Source organism: Nelusetta ayraudi, unplaced genomic scaffold, assembly GCF_046127955.1.
Source record: "Nelusetta ayraudi isolate G7.1 ecotype Tasmania unplaced genomic scaffold, CSIRO-AGI_Nayr_v1 ptg000020l, whole genome shotgun sequence".
Taxonomy (NCBI): Eukaryota; Metazoa; Chordata; class Actinopteri; order Tetraodontiformes; family Monacanthidae; genus Nelusetta; species Nelusetta ayraudi.
In genome coordinates, this window is record NW_027466070.1 from 2142183 (window position 1) to 2165561 (window position 23379).

The 23379-nt window shown below is 46.9% G+C and overlaps 2 protein-coding genes across 4 annotated transcripts in view; one reads left to right on the forward strand and one right to left on the reverse strand.

Annotated features, from left to right (window-relative positions):
• Positions 1 to 23379, forward strand: part of edc3 (enhancer of mRNA decapping 3 homolog (S. cerevisiae)) — a 237940-nt gene that overhangs the window by 183842 nt on the left and 30719 nt on the right. The gene's annotated exons all lie outside the window — the stretch shown is intronic.
• LOC142888900 (tumor protein p53-inducible protein 11-like) overlaps positions 2167 to 23379 on the reverse strand; it is a 29562-nt gene continuing 8349 nt past the window's right edge. For all 3 annotated transcript variants that reach the window (XM_076027387.1, XM_076027389.1, XM_076027390.1), the window contains exons 3-8: positions 12272 to 12411; positions 8110 to 8168; positions 7949 to 7997; positions 7424 to 7520; positions 5163 to 5264; positions 2167 to 4661 (exon numbers count right to left, since the gene is read on the reverse strand). In XM_076027387.1, coding sequence (XP_075883502.1) covers positions 4528 to 4661; positions 5163 to 5264; positions 7424 to 7520; positions 7949 to 7997; positions 8110 to 8168; positions 12272 to 12400 — 570 coding nt within the window. In that variant the 5' untranslated portion in view covers positions 12401 to 12411 and the 3' untranslated portion in view covers positions 2167 to 4527. The remainder of the gene's footprint in view (positions 4662 to 5162; positions 5265 to 7423; positions 7521 to 7948; positions 7998 to 8109; positions 8169 to 12271; positions 12412 to 23379) is intronic.

A 23379-nucleotide genomic window follows, 5' to 3' on the forward strand; every position in this document is an offset into this window, starting at 1 on the left:
TATCAATGCTTGTACACACTCGGCACTTTATACATCTGATATGAGCCGTGTTGATGGGATTACTCCATAAAAGTAATCCAACTACTGTTTACGCCTTTAAAAAAAAAGTAATCAAATTACTTTTTGAACTACTTTGTTTCATAAGTAATGGATTACGAATCACTTTAGTTTGAAAAAGAGATGAAGTAGCCGTTGAGAACGTCCCGTTTCCTGCACGTAACGTACAACGAACCCCAATGTTCTTTCAATCATTTGGACGCGATGAACTCAAAGTAATGTTTGTATTTCCAGCTGTCAAACGCAATTGCCGCCACGCTTGTTTTGGTGCATCTTAGCATATCAATGACGTTGCACGCACGGCTGCATCATCTATCTGCGACATCTTTTGTTTTTCCTCCCGGTTGTTTTTCTAAATTTCAGACATTTTGTGGATAATAATACATTTTTAGCTTGCAAAATATTTCAGAAGAGAAATGGAATTGTTACTTGATCAAGTAATTATGATATAGTTGACATTTTCGCCCGCCAGAGTATTTCTCGTCACATTACTCTGTCAGTAAAAAAAAAAAAAGTAATTTAATTACAGTAGTGGATTTCTTGCCAACACTGGATACGAGTAAAGAACACATGGTACGACAAAGGATTTTGTTATATTTGGTTGGTCATTTTTATTTCATTTTTTTTTAGTTCCAAGTTCACAGGAAAGAAATGTACTGAGTTCTTTTCATCATTAATAAAATGACTGAGTAAAAGAGCCAATATTGCCCTAGAAGGCGTTCAAAGCTTCCAAGTTATAGTTTATATCTGCAAAGGCAGAGGTGAGTCCGGCAAAAGGGGGGGGGGAACCCAACGATTCACCCACGCACAGCACCTTTAAATGTGTAACTAATTGCAGTGCTTAAGCATGTGCACTTTGCAACACAATCACAGCTGATAGCTGCGGCCTCGGGTTGTGATCCGATTTGATCTGATGATTGCTTAAAGACAGTTTGGCCCATCCCTGCATTCAATCCTTTGTAAACTCCAGGAAACACAAGAAAATCACAAGTTTCCCCCCCCTGAGAAAACAGAGCGAAAATAATTATAGCCGCCGTCGGTCCAGTTTACCGTGATATTAGGTAAATTACTGTATACCCTTGGCCGGCCAGCCAGCTTCTGATGTGTGTTGATCACATGCTGCTGCTGCTGCTGCTGCTGCTGCTACTGACTAAACCTTGTGCAGTGTTTCAGGCGGCCTTTTAAATGATCCGTTGTAAGGCAAAATACTGTTTACCCCTGTGCCCGGTGGAAGGAATGGAGGGAATGCGTATACATAGACACATGGGAGCTTTTTCTTCTTCTTTTTTTTTTTTTTTTGGCCTACAAGCAACCTCCACCACGGACACTTCCTGCGCCACACAATCCCCCCCTTTTCACCATGAGAGGGAGAGAAGGTCGCAGTGGGAAAAGGTGACGCAGGATAAAATCTGGTATGCAGCGTCAGTTATTAGATTCAGTGTGATCAACACGCCCGCTGAGGCCTGACGGTGATTCGTGTTGGGACTCGTTGCACGCCTTCCAAACACAAAACATTAAACAAATGTGTGACACAATACGTCTGCCCTCCCAGACTGGATTTCATCAAGGCTGAGAGTCACCGGGCAGGAAAGAAAACGTGATCCGGAGAACACAAACTTAAATCAACCTGACACCTGGTTCAGTAAACGCAGCTAAAACAGATTTAAAGGCATGGTTGCTTTTTCTCTTCTCATTTGTTTCTTCACACTTTGTCTCAAAGCGTGTCAGCAGAAGTCCATCTTTTGGTCCTCTTGCTTGTTCCACTTTCCACAAAGCTGCTCTGCTCTGAAAATGTTGTGACGTCACAGATGGCTTCTATTGCAACGCCCCAAATCATCCCGTTCCCTTTTCAAACGTGTGGAAGGTCCAACAGAGCATCAAAGGCCAGGGTTGCAGGCAAACTTAGCAGGTACCTGCTGGACCGGAGAGCAAGATGGAAAAAAAATAAGGAAGCGAATAAAAGGTACAGCAAGGGACCCGAGAGATTTCAATAGTACAGGTTGAACATTCCCTGCAAATGTTGCAAACAATTGTTTTCTTGGTAGGAGAGTTGAGCAACAACGTCACACACACACAGACACAGACACAGACACACACACACTGATTCCGTAACCTTAAAATAAAGAGGTTTCCTTTATTTCAAACTAAATAGTAGAATTCAATAACAATTCCTTTTTTGAAATACAACATAGCAAATATATATATATACACATCAGAGCACAATGCTACAGGTTGAAAACAGTTTGACCTGCCCGGCCGGCTAGTTCGCAAAAGGTAAAGTCCAGTATGTGTCGTGTCCCCCCCCCAGAGGAGTTCAATTGTTACAAGTTGACAACCCCCCCTCCCAAAACTTTCAGGTCAACCCTCTGCATCAAATCTCAAGTCTGGTATCTTCCTGGCTCTCCCCCCCCCAAAAACCCCACAGTTTTTTGAGGCCTTTCATTTCACAAGGTTAAAAATGCGAGTCCTGTACTATCGGAGGGAAACGGAACGCCTTAACGCGGTAATTACTATGCCAGTCAGGACGGCGCAGTAGGCCGAGACGCACAATGTCACTCGGGAGAGCTGCATCTAATTAAAAACTGGTCGAAAGATAATTACAACGGTGGAGGATTACAGGAGACCTCTCCCATGTTTCACGTCGCTTCGCCCCCCCCCCCCCCCGCCCCCCCAGTCTGCGCTCACCCACACTGGTCCCATCCGTGCACCGGGGAACATCTGCCTCCAGCGGCCCCCGCCAGCACATGCAAACCCCTCAATCACCGTGACCTCAGGACCACTCCCTTCGACCGGGGCCTGGCCCAACGTGGTGATTTGCGACAACATGGACCACCTTTGGAGGAGCCCAGGAACAGAACGCTTCTCATTTGAAACAAGCGTGACGTCGGACGTGAGGTTAACAACGCGGCTCGACTCGACTTTAAAGTGTTCCGAGGGACGGGCTCCTGCGACGGATCCACTGTACAGCTCTGAGCCCCCTGCGGCCGGACCTGGGGACACGGCAAGGATCAGGAGGTAGAGAGAAAACACTGGACCTGTGGGTTTGTTGGAAACCGCTGTCGAGCACTGGGTGGCATCTGGCTTTTTGTAAGCGGGTAAAGAGTTCAGGTGCGGAATAAATTAAATCTACCGGGCTAATTTAGCCTGCCAGGCCTTGCTCCCTCACTGCGGCAGCTTGCTACGAGATCTGAACTAACCCTCTACGTATGCTGGATTACACGGCACTCATGCAAGACCACCAAAACACAAACGTCACTTAAATAGGTACAAAAATAGCAGTGGCTAGCTAGCCAGCCCATTGGGGGAGGCAAAAAAAGAGAGAGAGAGAGAGAGAGAGAGAGAGAGAAAAACTTGAACACTGAACAAGCTCCCTGTTTTGGTTCACAAGAATACCACAGTATAGCAAGTATTTTATTTACATATGATACACAGCAGGAGGAGGAGGATGCAGCGTTAGTGAACTGTTCCCATCAGAAGAAGTTTTAAGGCAAGGCTAAGGATATGGTTGGTGGGGGAGTAGAAACCCAAACTGTGCTACATGGATGAGAAGGAACAACCTCCAGGCTTGGTTCGCACTGCGCTCTCACGCGCTCGGCTAGCGACGCTAGTTTTACACTCCAAGGTCGCAGGCTTGCAAATGATCCTTTAGACGAGTCGGACTCACAAGTCCTTTTCCCTGATATATATTCTTTAGGTTTAACGCAGGTACTTGAGTTTAGGTGAACTTTGTGCCGGAACGGCCCGGTGCGGAGTTTCCGCTCGCTGAAGCTTGAGTTCAATCAAACACTGAATTTCTGATACTAGCTGTGCACGCGTTGCTGCGGGATGTCCGAGAGGCATGCAAGAGTACACACACTGAGGCTTTACTTTGGCATACAGGTGACATCAACAGCATCTAACAGGACACAGATGACACACACACACACACACACACACACACACACACACACACACACACACACACACACACACACACACACACACACACACACACACACACACACACACACACACACACACACACACACACACACACACACACACACACACACACAGCGGCCCTTGAGTGTGGTTTGAGAGCGGTTTGGGGATGCAGATTTAGATATCGATAAATGCAGAAATATAGAAAACAAAGCTGTACATGAGCATCCTTGGATGCCTTCAGGTTTTCCCGCACAGTAAATATTCAATCAAGGGGAGTTGTTGGAATGTGCGTCAACGCGGCCCCGACCAAAGACGGTTTCACCGTACCGCGAAGCTTCCGCTTCTTCCCGTGGAGTCTTAAACGTGACCGCGTTCGTCGTCTGAAAACTGGGGACGTTTGCGACACGCATGGGGCTGGTCGGCCTCCGAAGCCCCAGACAAACACCACCCCACACCCCCCGCCACCCCCACCCCACCCCCCGACCCCAACCGTTATCCGTGTTCTGTGCTCGGTCACCCCCTCCCCTCAACCACGGCGTGGTCGGCTCACATCTTCTTGGGCTTGCGGCCCAGGTGGTGGTAGTAAGACAGGTTGACGACCAGGAAGATCACCCGGCTGACCAGCAGCAGCAGGGCGGCGTTGGGCAGGATCCCGAGCTCCAGTAAGGTGGTGGACATCACTGGAAAAAAAGCAAACGGCACACAGCGGTTTGAGTGGGAAGCACAGGACGCGGTGGAACGGCAAATTCCATTGTGCACTGCAAGTGGTGATGGGAAACCCAATGGGACAGCGCGGAGGCACAGATGGAACTGTTCTTTTTTTGTGAACTTTGAAAAATATTCACTGCGACATCCGTATCAAGTAACGAAGTGAAACAAAAGTTCATCTGAAATTTCAATAAATGAAAATTTCCTCTTTAATCAATCTCAAGCTTAACATTAAGTCAGACTTTTTACACACAAAAAGGGAGAACTATTTGCTTTCCATCATTTTTATCACTGGAGGCCAAACTGAAATTCCTTGGCTTGCTGTGAAGCTGAAACTGTACCACTAGAGGGCAGTGTCAACACGTCCTCGGAGGGAAAATTCTGGGGCAACAGGCAGACGGTCTGCTTCAAGCTTGAGAGCCAACCCTCACGATGTGCACCGACGGTGAACGCGCCTGGAAATGTTTAATCACCTAGAAACTCGTTGAACAAGTAGCACGACGCGGTGAACAGGGTCCACTGGATGACGATTTTCTCCGAGGTGTAGAGGCCGATCCACAGGATGACAGCCAGGCCTGTAAAATGAGGAAGAGTTTAGGGCTTGTGTGAGTTTGAAGAACCTCTCTTCAGTACAGTACTGGATGAGGAATCTTTTTTTCTTCCATCGCTGCCCTGTTCTTCAGAAATACAATCATTTAAGTTTTGATCATTTTAAAAAAAAAGAAGTTGAAACTTGCTTGCTCTGTATATAAGATCCTGCATGGACTTCATCGCCTCAGGGTGGAGTTCATTAAGTTAAGATCCGGCACCGGTGGGAGAATAACCAGAGCCTCCACTAGGTGGAGGTGACTGTGCAGTTCCACATAGACAAACAAACCTTCAGTAATCAGGTGTCATCAGTCACAGGTACTGAGGTCTGGAATGAGATTCCAGCTCCAATAAGAGACTGGAACACATTTAACACTTTTAAAGTCAATCTAAAACTAAAAAGTGGCTGAAAAGACACCAGATCTGTCAGCACTCATTTTAATTGTAACTTTTCATGCATCCTTCATGCAACTCTTTGTGTTCTTTGTGTTCTTTGTTAGTATCAGATTGTTAACCTTTTTGTATTTCTTATTTGTGTTTGTTATTTCTTCTGAGCTGCCGGGGACTGCAGATGGAAAGTAGCCTTTGGCTAATTCTGGCAGAGTCACAGTTACACGTTTATTAATATGCACTGTCCCTTTTAAATAAAAAAGATATACCATCAGCAGGGTTTCTAGCAGAAGGCTGTTCACACACACACAGTGTGATCCAGGACGGCGTGTGCACGCTGCGATCACTGGCCCACTGATTCCGTTCTCAGCGTCGTCTGCACCCCCCCCCCCACCCCCCACCGCGCCGCGCCCACAGTTTGATGCAGTTAATTTATTGCGCTGTATTACTGCGACCCACACAAGCAGCAGTGGGCAGAGAGGTGGGCGAGCCGATGGGCTGCATCGTCTCCCTGTGAGGTTCCATCTGTGCGGCACATGAATCCCCCTCCTGCGGCGTCTCCACCGCCCCCTCTGTCTTCTAGGATGCCCCCCCCCCCCCGCTCCTCAACTAATCCCCAACACCCCCCCCATCCCGTCCCTCGACATTTAAAATGGAGACAGCATTGCGAGAATTGATTCACGATGCCATCACGCTGCAGTTTGATCTCTTTTCACGGCCGTAATAGTCACAATAAAAGGGTTATTTTTTTTAATTTATTTTTGAGACGCTCGCATCAGCTTCTGGTCTTCCAAGTGTTGTAAATGTCTTGTGAAAAAGGAGCGAGAGAGAGATCTTATCATAAGAGAGAAATAAAAAAAAAAAAGGGAAAACATTTGTTATTGTTTGCCCACAGCGACAATAAAAACTGGATAGATACTTGGAAAATCTGCACAGTTGATTTCCAGGCAGCAACGTTTGATTGAACCAGGCTGAACACACAGGCCACTTTCATACCACACACCTGACCAAGTAACTGGCTGGCGGTGATGCTGTGTGCTTTGCACAAGACTGTTAAAATGACAACTGGAGAATTTTCAAATTAAAGCTTTGACGTGGGCATCTTTTGTTTTTTCCTCAACAGTGATTAAGATTAAAAAAAAATACATAATGTTTCATAAATGTTTCTCCCGTCATCGGTGCTCATTGCAAAGGCTTTTTTTTTTCCCAAGATGCTGTCACAACTCAAGTCACAAAATCATTTAGTCTCCAGAAAATCAGCCCACAGTTGTTTGAATACATCAGAGATTTAGCAGAGCTGCTCACACCTCATTCATCTCCTATACTGAGTCAACGTCAACAACTGTCTTGACTGTCTTTTAAGAACACGAGCTGCCCCACTGTGCAGTGATTTGTCAGCAGCTGCTGCACAGAAGAACCCTCTGTAACAGCAAGACAGTCAGCGGCTCCACTAAGAACAAATCAAAGGTCTTTAGCAGATCTTTTCAGAAACTCCAGCACGTTAGAACGTCTCCACGCTGACATCATCGCTGACCTGAGACTCAAAGTCATTACAATCTCCAAATTCCGACAAATTACAATCATTGGGGCACAGCACAGAGCGTTAGCAGCACCATCCCGTTGTCAGAAAAGCCCATTGACTTACAAGTGTAGCGCAAACAAGGAAACGTGCGTGTATATCGTGCTGCATTCACTGTCAATACATCCGGTACGATGTCAACACACTGCGTCAGGGCGTTTTGTTTTCCCAGCTTACTCAGCAGCGTCGCGCCATAAAGCCGCACGAAGATTTTGATGGTGGTGAGCTCCTCCTCGAAGACGGCCTCGTAGAGCTGCTTGGGGAAGATCAGCGCCTGTGGGAGGAGACGGACGCACAACGCAACGCTGTCATATCGGGCACAACAGTATTCTGTCCACCCCAAATGACCGATCCCGACCCCCCCCCACCAAAGAAAAAGAAAAAAAAAAATGAAGCGCCGCTGACAAAGACTTCCTGTCAGTGAGTGAGAAACGATTCTGCGAGGCCCCTGGACGCTGAGATCCAGCGTCTGTGACGTGGCCGACAAAGACGCCGCTGTTTCTCCACATGGCCCCCAAACAGGAAGGTCCAAACAGAATCAGCAGTAGCACCGATTAGCTTTTTGTCTGCCGCAATGTGTGCAAAGGCGTTTCTTTCATGGTCATCACCACCACCATGACCATCATCATCGTGGAGGCACGAGTGAACTTTCAAACTCCTGGGGCTGAGAAGGCAGCCGAGGCCAGGCTGGATTCAACTTACCAGCACAGCTGTGACGGTGAAGGCCACGGCGCAGAAGAGCAGCCACATCCTGCCGGGAGAGACGTCACGTTACTTTTTGACACCTGTCACGCCTTTCATTTTTCTAAGCCGATGTCCAATTTCACGAGTTTTATCCGACGCGGCCGGTGACCTCGCCTCACCTCAGCCCCATTGGCTCCCGCACTGCAAACTTGATCTCGTTTCCGAGCATCTGGCTGATCTGTGAGCGAAACAGACGGGAGGAGGAGAAGAAGAAAGGAAAAAAAAACAAAAACAGACAGAATGACTTTGGGGAGAAGGGGAGCGCGACAGCGATCACATCTGAGAAGCAATCTGCCGCGGCAGCCGGCAAACAAAGTGCCGCGTAATCAAGAGTAATGTGCTCTCTGCGGGCCACGTCGGGAATCGGCACCTGCGGCAGGAAGACGGGGGGGGGGGGGGGGGGGGGGGGGTGGGGGGACAGGCCGTTTAACACGGCGGCGTCGAGGACGGGAAGTGCCCCGAGTGGTAAACAATTGTTAATTAGGAGGCTGTGAATGTCTTCACCTGTTGAGTCGACTCCCACTGACGAGAGAGGGGAAGAAAGAAACTCGCAGCTCTCAAGCAACAGAACACAAATAAAAACGATTGTTTCAAATTCACACTCGCGCAACCGGTTAAGTTGAGAGTCAACTGCAACAAGCACGCACGCTCACACACCTCCTCGAAATGAGGTTATAGAAATACAATAAATTCAGTTAATTGGGCTTCTCTCTGCAACTTTGATAGATGATACAGCCGTTTCTGTTACAAATACTGCGTGTGACTGAGAAATAATATCGTATGTACATCCAAATGACGGCCAAACCTTGCAGTTACTTAAACCCCATGATGAAAATGCAATTTAGAAACGGTTTGCCAATTCACTAAAAAGCAAACAATGAGCAAGATATCACGCTGACACAAGCACTGAGCGCTCTCAGAAGAGCCCCTGACTGCGCTCAGGGGCCACTGATTCCTCCTGATCACTGCTGGTGTTTGAACACCGTGATTAGAGTACACCTGCCAGCCACTCAATTGATTAGACGCGGCTTGGAAACACACATACGGGCGCGCGCGCACACACAAACGCACACAGATAAGAGTTTCGATCCATATTTGAAAGGGCCGTAAAAAAAAAAAAAAGAAGAAGAAGAAGAGTCTTGAATTGGCCGCAGAAAGTAAACTAACGATGAAAACAATACGGGCCGTTTGAAAGGAGACGTCACGCTGCAAGTCAAACAGATTCTCTGGCAGGGAAAAAAAACAAAAAAAAAAACCAAAAAACCAGCGGAGCAGCGATTAATCATCCTTTGGCTGGCAGCGTTCGCAGGGATCCCGCTATCAGTGGTTTTCTGCTAGATGAGACTTGGCAGCGTCAGAGTGCAGGATCACACAGTCTGGACATCAAAATAAGGCCTTCGCCACCGAGTAAATAAAAACACAGCGGTGAGTCAGAAGGGAAGTCTAGGCTGCATTCCATTCTGGCAAAGAACTTCTGAAAACAACTGCGGAAATGGAAATACAAAAAGGCAAAAAGGGGTCAGTCAGTCAGTTAATGTGGTACTAGAAGTATTTACAAGTGAATAATCAATTATTTATTTGTTTACCTGTCCTCTCACTACAGGTACTTTATTTATTTGTCTACTTGACCGGGACAATGCGGTCAAACGTTAGCTGATGTGATGCATATGGAGTTCATAGCTAATGCTAATGCTAATTCTCAACTTCAGGCCCCGGTTGGACTTTTTATCTGAAAAGACGAATCCAGCGCTCGTATCTGCTCCACGTGGGCAACCTGCGGCTTTTTATTCCTCTTGTCAAGAGGAACGACAACACGCCTCGTTTGCCCGTGGAGAGTGCGCACGCTTGGCTCCAGCGTTGCACAAGCAGGCTTCTGAGAAACAGTTTTTAACATCAGCCTGGACAATATTTCCAGTACGATGGATCCAGATCTCCAGATCGGGCTCTCCTCTGGGTCGGCAGCCAGCCACCGTGGCAGCTGCGATCACATCACCATGAGAAATCAGCCTCTCTGTGCCGTAAACATCAGGGGGAGGGTTTTCTCTCTCTCTCTCTCTCTCTCTCTCTCTCTTTTCTCGACAGGGTTAGGGTAACATAAATATTCATGACGGGCATGAGAAAGGCTCAGAGGGGACCATGTGCCAACCGACGGATGGCTGAGGGGGTGGGGCCAGCCGAGCTGGTGGAAAGAAAAGGAGGAAATTACATTTCTGTCTTTCCTGAGAACTAATCAGCTGGCCTCGTCGCTCACTCGCTCGGCCGACCACGTTCACCAGAGTCACTGACCTACTGGAAAAGATGAAGGCAAAAAAAAAAAAAACAGCACGGAGGAATCTACTACAAAAAAAACACGGGAAAAAAAATAATGTTTTGCGCAATGCAGACGGGTCAATAAATTGTGGGAACCATTTGTGAGTCTTAGTTTTGATCCTGTGGGACATTAAACACACACACAGCTGTACATCTGAAGTCAGTGTGGCCTCCAGTCAGAGGCTGGTCGCTGCAACAGAACAGCAGTGTTTGGGTGAGAAGCCCAGCTGCAAATAGCACGCAGCTATCCGTCTATAAAGCACACGCAACAGGAAAAGTATTCTTATCAGCGAGGCGAGGCGAGGCGAGGCGAGGCGAGGCGGAAAGAGGGAAAAAAAAAAAGAGTGCAGGAAGAGACAGTCACCTGACTGCAGAGGCCCTTCCCGTCTTTGTTCACGCGGTTCAATCAACTAAATTTGTCCCTCGTGCCATTAATCTGGCCGCGCGGGTCCCTTTGTCACGAGCGGCCGTGGCGAGGATGTCGAGCTCGGGATCAGCAGCACAATGCCGGAGGAGAAGTCGACGCTCCAGTGGAGAGCCACGGTTGAGTTTTTTTTCTTGTTTTGTTGGCTGAAGCAGGACGACTGCCGCTCAGAAGAGCGAGTACAATAGAGAATGTTATCTCAAGTGCTGCTTTACCTTGGTTTGTACGTTGTTTTTAAAGTTAGACATCTATTAATGACCGGGCGGGGGGGGAAATGAGCATCCGCCGTACGCACGCAGGCACAAAACATTCTATTCCAGCAAAGTTTTATCTCAATTTTCATCTCTGGAAGAAGGAAAATAAAAAAACAAAGTGGTGAAAAGGGGTCAGTTGCTCAATAAACATTTAGTTATTCTGATAGTAGAAGTATTGGCTACACACGTAATGAAGAATCTTTTCATTTTCAGCAAACAAACGTGACATGGGGACCAAAAAAATGGGCGTCTGCCACAAAAAAAGATTGGAAAAAAAAAAAAATTCACATCTCCAAATCAAGTTTAAGTGTTTGTGATAAATTACTATCAGTTATTATTAGTTTGAGCGCCACACAATAAATGTATTGCCTTCCAGCGCGTTGTACTGAAGTATTTCCAGCAGAAGTACATGATTGGTACACAACACTTTTCTCGCAACACTCTGTTGGAGGGAAGCGAGCGGCAGACGTCTGGCTGCAGTGACTCGTTAAGACACTCTGGAGCTTCCGAGACGAGACGGCCGATGACCCGAAGTGAGGCACCGTGGGCCGTCTTCCCATCGCCTCCTCCGCTGATTAATATTTCAGGGGTCGGCCGTCAGCTCTGCCCGTCGTGAGCGAATCTGAAACTAAATGAAATGGATAAATCCTGCGGTCCTGATACCCGAGCTGACTGGAGCGCAGTATAATATCCTGCTGACCTGCAGGAGCGCTGCTCAACGCAACGCAGTGCGACGGGTGAATTTTGCATGGAGGAACGACCGTGCGCGCGCGTGCGCGGCGGCATTGTGTTTCAGCTGCTTGCTACATTGTGCATCGTCTGCGTGAATACGAAGCTACACGGGACGAGGCAGGAAAGGGAACGCCAGGTGCAGAGTCTCCCAGAGGAAAAGGAGTCGCGTCTCTGCAGAGCGGCGGCAGCTCGTGGGATTATGTGATCTCGGTTCAATGAGGCAGAAGGAGCACATGCACTCAATGGGACGCCACGACAGCGAGAGAGAGAGAGAGAGAGGGAGGGAGAGAGAGAGAGTGATGAGCCAATTAACAGACCATTGTGGCTTTTAATGGCAGATCCACAGCCCATTGCCGGGTTTGGAGAATGCATCTCCGATTACGCCCTGAGGGAAAACAATCGAGCGACGACGGCGACGACTTTTTGCAGATTCGACAACGCCGCCGCAACATGCACATGAGCCACTTGCGGTGCAGCTGCTGGTGCTGCTGCTGCTGCCGCTGCCGCAGCTGACGAACGAGTGGCCATGAATGAAAGATGAGGTGACGTCACTCAGCTGACCTTTGAGCGGTGCACTTCGCCGTCATCATCCTCGCCACCCACTCCGAGGATCTTCCGGCTCTTCAGGCGGCTTATCAGATCAGTCTGGCTGTGTTTCTTCATTAGAGGGGGGTGCGGTTTGGTGGCCATGCTGCACACACCTGAGAGCGAGAGGGTGAGGGAGAGGGGAGCAGAGGGAGGTCAAGAGTGTTAAGGAAATACTGCAGATAAATCAGGATGAGAAGGGAAAATATAACATTTATGGTGCGGTTGATGGAGGGTGGGGGGGGTACTGTATGTCCGCTATTTTACTGTACAGCCTTTAAGAAGTTGAATTATGCAATAAAATTACATAACCCTGGCCTGGCCAATGCAGGCAGAGCACATAGAGCTCCTCCAAGGCAGACTGGAAGGAGAGGGGGCAGGACGTCCTCTCAGCCAGGTGCCAGCTGAAGGAGCCATAGGCATCACATGCTCACAATCATGCACGCACGCACGCACACTGAGTGAGGGGGATCGGACTCGGGAAGCAGGAATTAGCAACAAAATCACACCAGATAAATTGATAAAACACTTAAAAAAAATTAAAAAAATGAACTCAATAAAATGATCTGCCTTTCATTAAAATTCAATGAATTTAAAATTTACCCCTCCAACTGTTTTCTCAATCCTTCTATACACACACACACACATCAATCCGTGCATCCATCCTATTCCAACTGTCTTGGTGTGAGGGCGGGGCCACCCTGTGGACAGGTTGCCACTGCGTCGCAGAGCCATTCGTACTCGCAGTCACACCTGTGGATTTTACAAGGGTTTGTTTTTTTTCACAAATACAGATTGGTGAAGGTCCAAAAAAAAGCATCGGTTCAAGTGGGAAGCTAAAACTCACAGGGCGCTGCAACGACAGGGCTAAATAGGGCTGTTTTCCACTCTGGGAAGTCTGCTTAGACAAAGATCTGAGAATTGCCGCAGTGCCAAAGTGACCTTTCAACAGTAAATTCATAAATTGTATTAAACTACAGTAAAGGACTGCGCTCCAGTGGCCTCCTGCTCCCCGTGCTAATATCTCTGCAGCGGCCCCATCACAGCTCTGGTCTCCAAATATTAGGTTTCTATATTTGGAGCTCTCTCCCTTGTAGCCAGTCTCTCTCCATTTCCCAAACACTTTATTTACTTGGGTTGGCAGGCCAGTTATGCTGGCATCTGCTGAAGTCTATTTAGCACACAATTAGCAATCTCCATCGTATCTCATCCCCCCCGCCCCCCTTCTACAATAAGACCTTCAAACCAGCAACACGAGGGGCACACAAGTGCAATTCCATCGTGCAATGACAATTAAGTTGCTGTATACCTCCTTTCACTTTGTTATGCACAACCACAGTGCAGCAAGGGTTGGTTAGCAGACACTTTTTTTTAGTACAAATCAATACAATAATATAAAGCAAATCAAGCAGCTGCCATGGTGTGGAAATGCTGCGTGTTGGTATTTTTTTTTCACTTGCATACAGTCGGAACACAGAAATGCGCGTGAATTAAGCAACAATCTCACGTAATTTTGTTTGATTTTGCAGCCCATGTTGGCATCAATATCCAGCGTGGTGGTCCTATTGATCAGGGCTAATAAGTAGAGCCGGCGGATTGAATGCGGCTACGCAGCAATTGAAAAAAAGAGACCATTAACATCGACGTAATAATGTCAGCCCCCCCCACCCCCCGTCATCATTGAACAGACACGCACACGGAAACGCACACGCACGCACACGCACGCACACCGATATGCAACAGCCCATCTTGATTGTCCATCAAATTGATGGTGCTGCTCTGAGGAATTCTCCAGAGAATGAAGACCAAAGTGATCATTGAACCAAAGGATGAGGTCAGCATCATAATGACTGAGGGTTGTCCAGTAATGACAGACAAGTACAAAAAGGTTCTGGGTTACCCGTGTCCCAAAAAAAAATCTGTGTGTGACATTCTTAGTTAATAAACAGCAAAATTGTTATACATTTCTCACTTAAAAAAAATATATAATAATAATGAATAAGGAAGAACAGAAGAGAACTAGGAAGTGTTCTATCCAGAGAGCACATGTCTTCAGAACAATTATTCATCGAATCGGCATGCAAGCATGAGATTGCAGAGGCCAGTGGAGGTGAACATGTCTCGGGGGGGGGGTCTGTTGACAAACAGTCCATTTGGACTCCCACACACTCGCCAAAGGCACGGCACTTTCTCTTCACGGTGGCCAGCGGCAGAGAAGAGGCGTCGTGGAAAAAGAATATGAAAAAAAAATAATCTGGAACCTACGACAGGAAGTCTGTGCAGGTACCCGGTTTGTTTTGGTGTACATTTGTGTGTAAAATTTCAATATCGAGGAGGCAAATAACCATCGCGCAGAGACCCAGTAACGACCTCGAAGACAGATGTGAAGGTGTTTTGTGTCGCCGTCAGAGTAAACAGTCTGGTTATTAGATTAGCTTTCAAAAAAATAAAAAGCTAACCACAACAATACCCAAGCAGTCAGATTAACAGCATCAGATGTACAGTTGACGCCCAAATTTCTCAAATGATAAACAAAAAACAATCACTTTCTGAGCTGCAGTCTCCCACAGTGTCGCCACTGGTGAAAAAAAAACAAAGAAGAATTATTGTCGTTTGTATAACTGCATCACTGGGTTTAAATAAGCCGTGATTACAAAAGCATTTGTTGCATCATGTAACTGTAGCTATGACAAACCACGAGAGAGAGAGTATGTGACCCCCTGGATCTGCAGCTCCGTTTCCTTTTTTGTCGTTACGGTGGAACATATTGGAAGATATGATCGTCCGAACACGACAACACAAAACCTCCGGAACGACGCAGCGAATGTGATCCCTCTGATTGGAGTCTTTGGTAAATTGCACATTCTTTCAATCGTGTCCTGCGTGTCGCACCCTCCAAGTCCCCCTGCCAGCACTCCTTCACTTACCACAGCAATCCTGATGGAGTTGCCTAGCAACTACCAATGAACCGAGAGCTTCTCCATTAACAGAAAGGGGAAGAAGAAAAAAAAAAGTACACCTTCCGCGAGCGACTGGAAGCACCTTTGATGATGAGGTCTGTGCCGTCATCTCGCCTCCTGCTTGTAACTGACGTTTTAGGATAAACGGGGGGGACTTTGGTCCGTCTTCAGTCAACTGGAAAGAGGCTTTGCTCTTTAATGAGTAGCTTCTCACATGCATTAAGGACTGTGTCAGTCAGTTTAGTTAGCCACCTTCTCAATAGCAGCAAAATAAAGGTGCATGCAGCGGGTAAGATCTCCATCGTTCAGAGAGGAGGAACGGCTAAATTAAAGAGTGTTGGAGAATTTCAAATAAAAAGAGATTTTATTGAGTTTACATACACTGTTCATATCAGACTGTCTTTGAAAAGAAAAATAATCATCAGGCTCATCTACGAGAAGTAGATTTTTAAAACCCAGATTAAATTTTAAAATTCATAGACATTCGTCTCCTTTTGATGCATAAAGCCATGAGCATGAGATTCACTAACTAAATCTGTGCAGCGCCTCTGACACCGTTAATCAGATGACTCGCTAATGACATGGCATCCAAAATAACCTCAGAAACATGGCTCATCTGAGCCACATAAGGGCAGATGCTGTGCATGATACATTCATTATAATAAGGATTAAAAAAAAAAAAGTTAAAAGCATTCCCTAAGGGGAAAGATAAATAAATCAAGAAAATTCCATTCTGGAAAGGGTGGAAACACTCCGAAACACGACAGCGTTTGAAAGATAAACATTATTGAAATGACATGAAATTAGATTAAGTGAAGACGCAGTAGATGGATGTGTTGCGTGCGCTGTAAATTCTGCCGCCTATCTGCTCCGAGGAGAAAATCCTCCGTTCCCTGCGAGACTGAAACTGCCAAGCATGACTGCAATCTCACTGATGTAAGAGCATTTTCATCTAGCAGCGTGTTTGGGAAACTTGGCCGTCTCGTCGTAAAATAAACCGAAATGTGAGAGCTTAGTTATGAAGCAGTTTTTGTTGTTTGCCGCGCAAAATAATAATAAAAAAAAACAAAAAGCTGCAGAAGCAAAATAATAAAAAAAGCAGAAGCAGCGGAGGATGAGGGCGAGATTTCGAGCCGGCGCCGTGTGAACTCGCCGTGAACATCAACTGCACAAACGTGAACACCTCGGAGCGTGCTCACAAAGAAGCAGTAAACAGTAAACAAATGTGTTACTCAAAATAGCGGAGCAGACGGTGCCGCCTGTTCGCATCCTACAGCCTGTCCATTAAAAACTGAGACACCGTCGGGCGCCAAACCCTCAGATCTCCTCGCCAGTCGCCAACACGTTGGGGGTACGCAGCAGCAGCAGCAGCAGCAGCGGCAGCAGCAGCAGCAGCAGCAGCAGCGGCATGCGGCACCTCGAGCCAGCGTTCAACACTCAAGCACGAGAGGTGAGCCACTTTCTATCCATGGAATATTGTCCGTATGACCATCGTCACTATTCCTGGAGTTATCTGTGTTACTCACATCTTTAATTTGGTCTCATGTATTCACTTTTTCCAAGATCTTAAAAGAAAAAAAAAAAAAAAGGTCAGAGTCAACAAAAAGCATGGTCAAACTATGGCCCGGGGGCAATATGAGGCCTGTTAAGCTATTTAATCCGGCCTGCCGAACTTAAAACACTGAAAAATGAATTAAATGGAGATATTTTATCCATTAATTACTATTAATATAATTGCATTAAGTGTCATTTCAATAAAGAGCTACATACCGTGCCGCTTCAAAGACACATATTTTGTTGTGACACTTTTCAATTGACATTAAAGCATGTTTTCTACTTATCCCATTACATACTGTATAGATTTTCTCTCCTATGAAGTGGGTCACCAAAAAACTCCACCCATCTGCTCCGGCCCCTTTGTCAAATATTAGAACCCATTGTGGCCCACCAGTCCAAAAGTTCGCCCACCCCTGGTCTATCATCTATATATACAGTATATATACATATGGATGTTTATATAAAAACGTGACAAAAAGAAAGAGAGCGATAGAAAGAGAAAGAAAGAGAGAGAGACACTAGTTCTAGCTTTAAATTCTACAAATGTAATAAAAAAAAAAACTTCTTCAAACTCATTTTGAACTTCTGGGCCATCAGTCTTTTGCTCACTCGCTCTACAGTAATGAGATCAAGTCTAATTGTTTCCAGGAATCCACACGGCGTTCTGTTCCAGAAGTTGTTTGTGCTGGTATAACAGACCATGCATACAGTATGCAACTTTTTGCACTCACTGCACAAAAGCAGAACAAAACTTGAGTTCGGTTCACCGGGGTGTGTTGTTTTTAGAACGGTGCGAAATAACCAAAAACAACAGCAAACTATCTTGTGCCGTTCCCCCCCCCCCAAACAAACGTAATTCAGAATGAAATATCCACAGAAAACACTCAGAACTCTCCGGTGCCGGAGGCCAAGCAAAGCTGGCTGACGTTGGAATCCAACACTCTGCATTTGCACGACATCACACGCACGCTTAACGGCGATAGGCTCATTTATTTACATGCAGGAAATGCTCGTCTGCAGCCCGGCCCTGCTTCCACAGAGCAGAAACACGTCTGTGGGGAAGAGGCGAGCTTAAAACTTTTTTTTTTTTTAATGTTTGTTTAACAAGTGAACAGCCTGGGGCTTTTGTTTAATTGCAGAAAGTGAAGAGCAAAGTGAATATACTAGCTGAACATAGTAAATAGATCAACTTTATTGCCTTAGTTTTCCATTTTTCCAGTGGGAAAAAAGTGTTTCTCCCCAAGTCACTGAAAGCTACAAACTTCACTATGAAACCAAGTAGTTCAATAAAATGAGACCGAATGACATAATCAGTGAGAATTTGTTGCAATTATTTTACTGATAGGTATAATACTGCACAATATTGTTCCATTCATCCTTTTTTTCATGGTGGCTTTTGGCTGCTGATGTTTTCCCGCTGTGCACTTCACTCTGCGTCTTTTATCGAGGCTGCCGTTTCTTTCCCCACAGTCGGGCAGCCTTAAGACACATTTCTCCAAGTCACACATTTTGATGATCGGCTGAAAGGGTCTCTCTTGCCCGGCAGTGGCCGCGGCGTTCCGCGATGGCGGCTGGCAGCAGACTGTGAATGGAGCCAAGCTGAGCAGGGAAACTGGTGAAGAGCGATGCCGCCACGTCGGACAGCTGAAGATGAACAGAAGAGAGACGGCCAAGCCGGTGGAAAGCGTCCCTCCAGCCCAACGCAACACACAAAAAAACCACACACACACACACACACACGGACTCTGGAGGAGGAGCGGCCGTCTTCCAACGGCGACGTCTCGCCGGGCTCCATCAATGTAACACACTGCTTTCATTATTCAAAGACACTTCACCAAGCCAGTAACTCGTCCTAATGGTGATGGGGATTTGGCGTTTCCCAGCCTAATATACAGTCATCACATCACACAGCAGCGGGGGAAATCACCCTCTCGTCGGCCGGCTGCATTTGCGATTATGTGAGAGCGCTGGCACGAGCCTCGGCGGAGCCGCCGCTACGTTAGGTGATTAGAACTTTGTGTGCGCGACAACTTCGAAACAATGCAAATGTGTTGACACCAGCACCGTCGCAACGGGTCAATGAGTGGCGTGATGAAACGACACACGACACCGGCCCGAATGAGTGGCGGCCGCCGTGGATAATAACCAAGATCACAGATCGCAGCGCAGACACACAGACTCCGGCCCCACAAGCAGTTTCGGACACGAAAAACAAACACAAAGATCAGGCCTGGTGGGAACATCAGGGGTGGGCAAACCTTTTGACTGGTGACCCATAATGGGTTCGAGAATTGGACAGAGGGGCCGGGGCAGGAGCCCAAAATGAAAAAGAACAAAAGCGTTAAAACAAACAAAAAAGAATAAATAATCTGTCTTTGAAGCCCCACAGTACATCGCTCTTGATTGATTTGGCAACATCATTTCTTTTAAGTTAGCAAACGGGTCGCAGATGGCCTCGGAGCCATAGTTTGCCCACGGCTGGGCCACGCGCTGGTGCCTGGGTATGAAAAATTAGATCCGAGTACCGTCAGTTTCTCCTTTCCAAAGAACGACGGCATTGCGCTAAAAATGTCCGAGTTTTGCGTGAAACTTGGCCACGGCTCGCTGCGCCAACAACCACCCTCTTAAGTGTGTAATGACGTGCAATAAAGACAGGTGGTTTATTTTTAGTTTATTTTTACCATCTGTTACACAGACCACAGGGGAGCTAGCAACCGGTTTGGCGTTTCTATCCCCGGGGAGACGCCGACGCGGAGGCGGCGTAGACACTGACGCATAGCAGCGCAGACACTGGTGATGCAACCGGGAGCTAAACAGTCAGGGGCGCGACAGGGGGGAGTCGGCGCACGCGGTGATCCGGCGGCACCGATGAGGTCTGGCCTTCAAACACGCACACCCACGAAGATGATAGCATGTAATGTACAGCTGTCGAAAACACAACCCAGTAATTAGAACTTCCTCCGTGCGTAATTACGAGTTCTAAAGTTCTTTTTCCAGCGGCTAAGCATGCTCACTGTCATTTTACTCGTCTCTGAAGCAGCTCGTTGTTACACTTTCACCGGGAGTTCCAGATTTCGAGCCGGAAGTCTCGCAAGGTCTGAGCATGAGGAACCGGTCAGCGTCCTTTTAGACGCAGCGAAAGCAGGTAGGAAGCACGGACACACTCAGTGTCCTTCCAAAGACCTCTGAAGAAGACCGTCAAAACGGGTCTGTGTTAGTCTGTTGGCCAGTGAGTAAAACGGTGACACCGAGTCTAGCTGGCTCTTTTGACTCTTTTTGATTTTTAATTTTTCACTGAGCACCTTAACGTTTTTTTTCCCTCTTGTGTTCTTCCTGTTTGCAGGAAACACTGGAAGAGGAAGAGGAAGCAGCTGAAAGCCCAGCTGCAGCTACAGGAATTAGCATCGAGTCCGCAGTAGTGGCTGTTGTCAACAATGCCTTTTGTGGTAATGAAGAGAAAAAAAGACCCCAGAGGTTTTTTGTCCCACTGGGAGAGATGTTTGCGAATGGTTCTGGAATTCCACCGCGATACAGCCATGACGAACACCTTCTGCCCCCCCCCACTCCCTCCAAGCCTCGAGCTTTGGCTAAATGGCTCCTCGAGCGCCGAAGTAGCCGACCGGGTCTCCTTCACTGACGGAATCCCAACAGAGATCCAACAGATTAGTCATTTGATCTGGCATGTCGGGTGAACTGAACCCCGACAAAGTCACGGAGGATTCGCCACAGTGCCACGGCTACACAACTTCAGTGACTTCCCGACTGGGAGTAAAAAGAGAGTTTCCAGTCCGTCAGCAATACCTTGCGCACGCCCCCGTGGCCCCGCGATAACTCCTCCACTCTGAAAGCGCACTGTGCCATCGAGCCTCGTCTCTTTTATGTATTAATGCACTCAGCGGTGGGTGTCTGCACACTGCGCAGGGGCGAAGATCCCGCAGGTGCAGCGCAGGCGCACACAGCTGGAGATAGCAGATGTCAAATACTCCATGTCCGCCCAGAGTAACTTGTTCTTCTTTCACCAAAGACCAATTAAACCATCAAGTGAGGCAGGACTTAATGACGGACGACAAATGGTTTATTAGTGGATTAAATTCTGTGTACCCAATTACCTCTCGTCCCTCAAGACTGTCGGCAGAGTGGAGGGTTTGTCTGAAAGGAGAACCACCAGATGCTTTCGCCCCGCATTAAATACTATCACAGCAACACGGCCTGCGTAATTTGCATGCCGTAGTGAATATAATTTGCACTGCATAATAATGACAGACTACTGTACTGCTGTACGGGTTTTCCCTCTGCGTAACGATCAAAAATAATTGACTGGAAAATGATCCGTCTACTGGCCAGCAGTGAAACTCTCCAGAAATGGGGGGCGGGGGGGACCATCTTTTTTTTGGTGGCTCCATTTTTCAGCAGGATCCTTCCACATGATATTTGTTAGAAATAAATCAGCCCACATTGCAGAGCCCTTTTAAACAAAATGTAATTGGGAAATAATGAAGACTAATTATGGGCAGAGAGTTATTTTTCCCTGCACCCACTGCCTCCTAATGAGCGGCGAGGAATCAGAAGGCTTTTAGCAAATGGAATGTGCCAGTTAATGGTCTGTAATGGTACATTCTTAATTCACTGCAGTAATTCTTCCATACCGCGGCACTGAAATAAGGGTTTTCATTATATTCTAGATTAGTTTTGGCATTTATATTCTATGCTGGAAGTAAACAATATATTTTTTTTGTCTAAATCCATTTTACCTGCAGAATTTACATAACAGCTCAGGTTGGCCTGCGATTAATTGCCTTTATTTATTACCCATTATTATTATTTACCTATGATAAATAAGAAAAAAAAAAAAAAAACAGTATGAAGTACTGCAGCAAATCTGCAATGTCCAAATGCAAGACATGCTGCTTCTCCATCACTCCTCACTTCCCTTTTTTTCACCAACCTCTTTCCCTTCCATATTATTCTGCTCCTCTGATCTCGTTGAAGAGTGCTGCACTGCAGCAAAACAAAGGCTGTGGTAATCTTCAATGAGAGGGGAGCACACGTGTTTCTCTGTTCTTCAGAACCCCCCCCCCCACTGAGATGTGGACATTTTACTTTCCCTCCCCGTCAGTCGGTGTGCGAGTGTCAAGGCGACTGTAACAGTGCAACAGCTTTCTTCCTGGTCACCTGCTGCCCCCCCCTCCCCCCTCCCTCCCCCCCAATGTGTCCGGCGGAGCGGAGCAGAAATTCCTACCCTCGGCGAAGGGCGAGTCATGCCGAGCTCGATGTGTGCAGTGATTTGTCTGGATCTGTTCCCCGTTAGTATTTCAGCTGCGAGATTGAACCAGAAACACGCTGAGTGAGTTGTTAATTGTTGGGAGTAGAGCGCAAAAATTGAGTTGAATTAATTCAATGTGAAAATAGCCATAATAGGGGGCATCTAATGTTAATCTCTGTTGTCTGATCTTGATCTCACATCTTCCTCGCACCAGCTGAGAGCTGTCACATGACCAATTGTGACACACCGAGCAGATCCAGATGTGACACTGTATCCACCTACTCGCCTTTCAACAACCTGCTCTGCTCGTTTTCTTTTGTGTTTTTTTTTTTTTTTTTAGTTCATGAAAAACACCTCACAAAAGTTACTTTGTCCAATTAAAAAAAAAATCTTTTCCTTCAATGTAATCCAATAAATTTACATAAATGCGAGACGCCGGGTGAGACTCTGATTAAGGGCTGATTCCTGGGGTTTCACAACCCCGCTGCCCCAAGCCTCAGCCTCGGCACCTCCCTCCACTGCATTTCTTGCTCGCTGGAGCATTACCTGGTTGCTATGCAGCCAGATGATAAAGAGCACTCATTAAAAGGGGCTCAAACTGCTGTTTTCCTGGAATGCCTCTGTGCAGAATAAATGACTTGAAAGTTATCGGGAGAGGATCAGATACATTTCCATTCAATCTGGCATTTCGTCTACCAACAGGGTGATTTTTTTTCCGCGCGCTGTTTTTCATTTGAAATCTCCTTTATCTCACTTCCTCCTCTGACAGTGCTGACAAGAGCTCACTGCAAACCTCTGCCATTACTCAGGAAGCAGCAGCAGCACTCAATCAATGGACGCATGCACACTGGCGTCAGACCTGGCAAAGAAAACAAAGACTTTTCTTTTTTTTTTGACGCTTCCAGGAGTTGAGGCGAGCTTTCCTTCCCTCGGAGATCTTTGACAAATTACCTGAAGCCCTGCATAGGCAAAGTAAGATTAATGAATGCAGGGTAACTGCTGAGATTGCACCGAAACTGCCTCTTTGGGAATTCTCTCGCTGCTTTGGGGCCGAGTAGCGGTAATAGCAGCCGAGCTGGATAGTCTACAAATAATCATCCACATTCACACCTACAGGCAGTTTGGAATCTCTCATTAGGCTGATGTGCGTGTCTTTGGACTGTGGGAGGAGCCAAAGTACCCTGCACAGTACCCACACAGACAGAGGGAGAGCTTGCAAACACCACACGGATGGGAAACTTGCACCTGCGGCCTTCTTGCTATGAGGCAACAGTGCACTGCAACTGTTGCGTTGCAATTCGTCA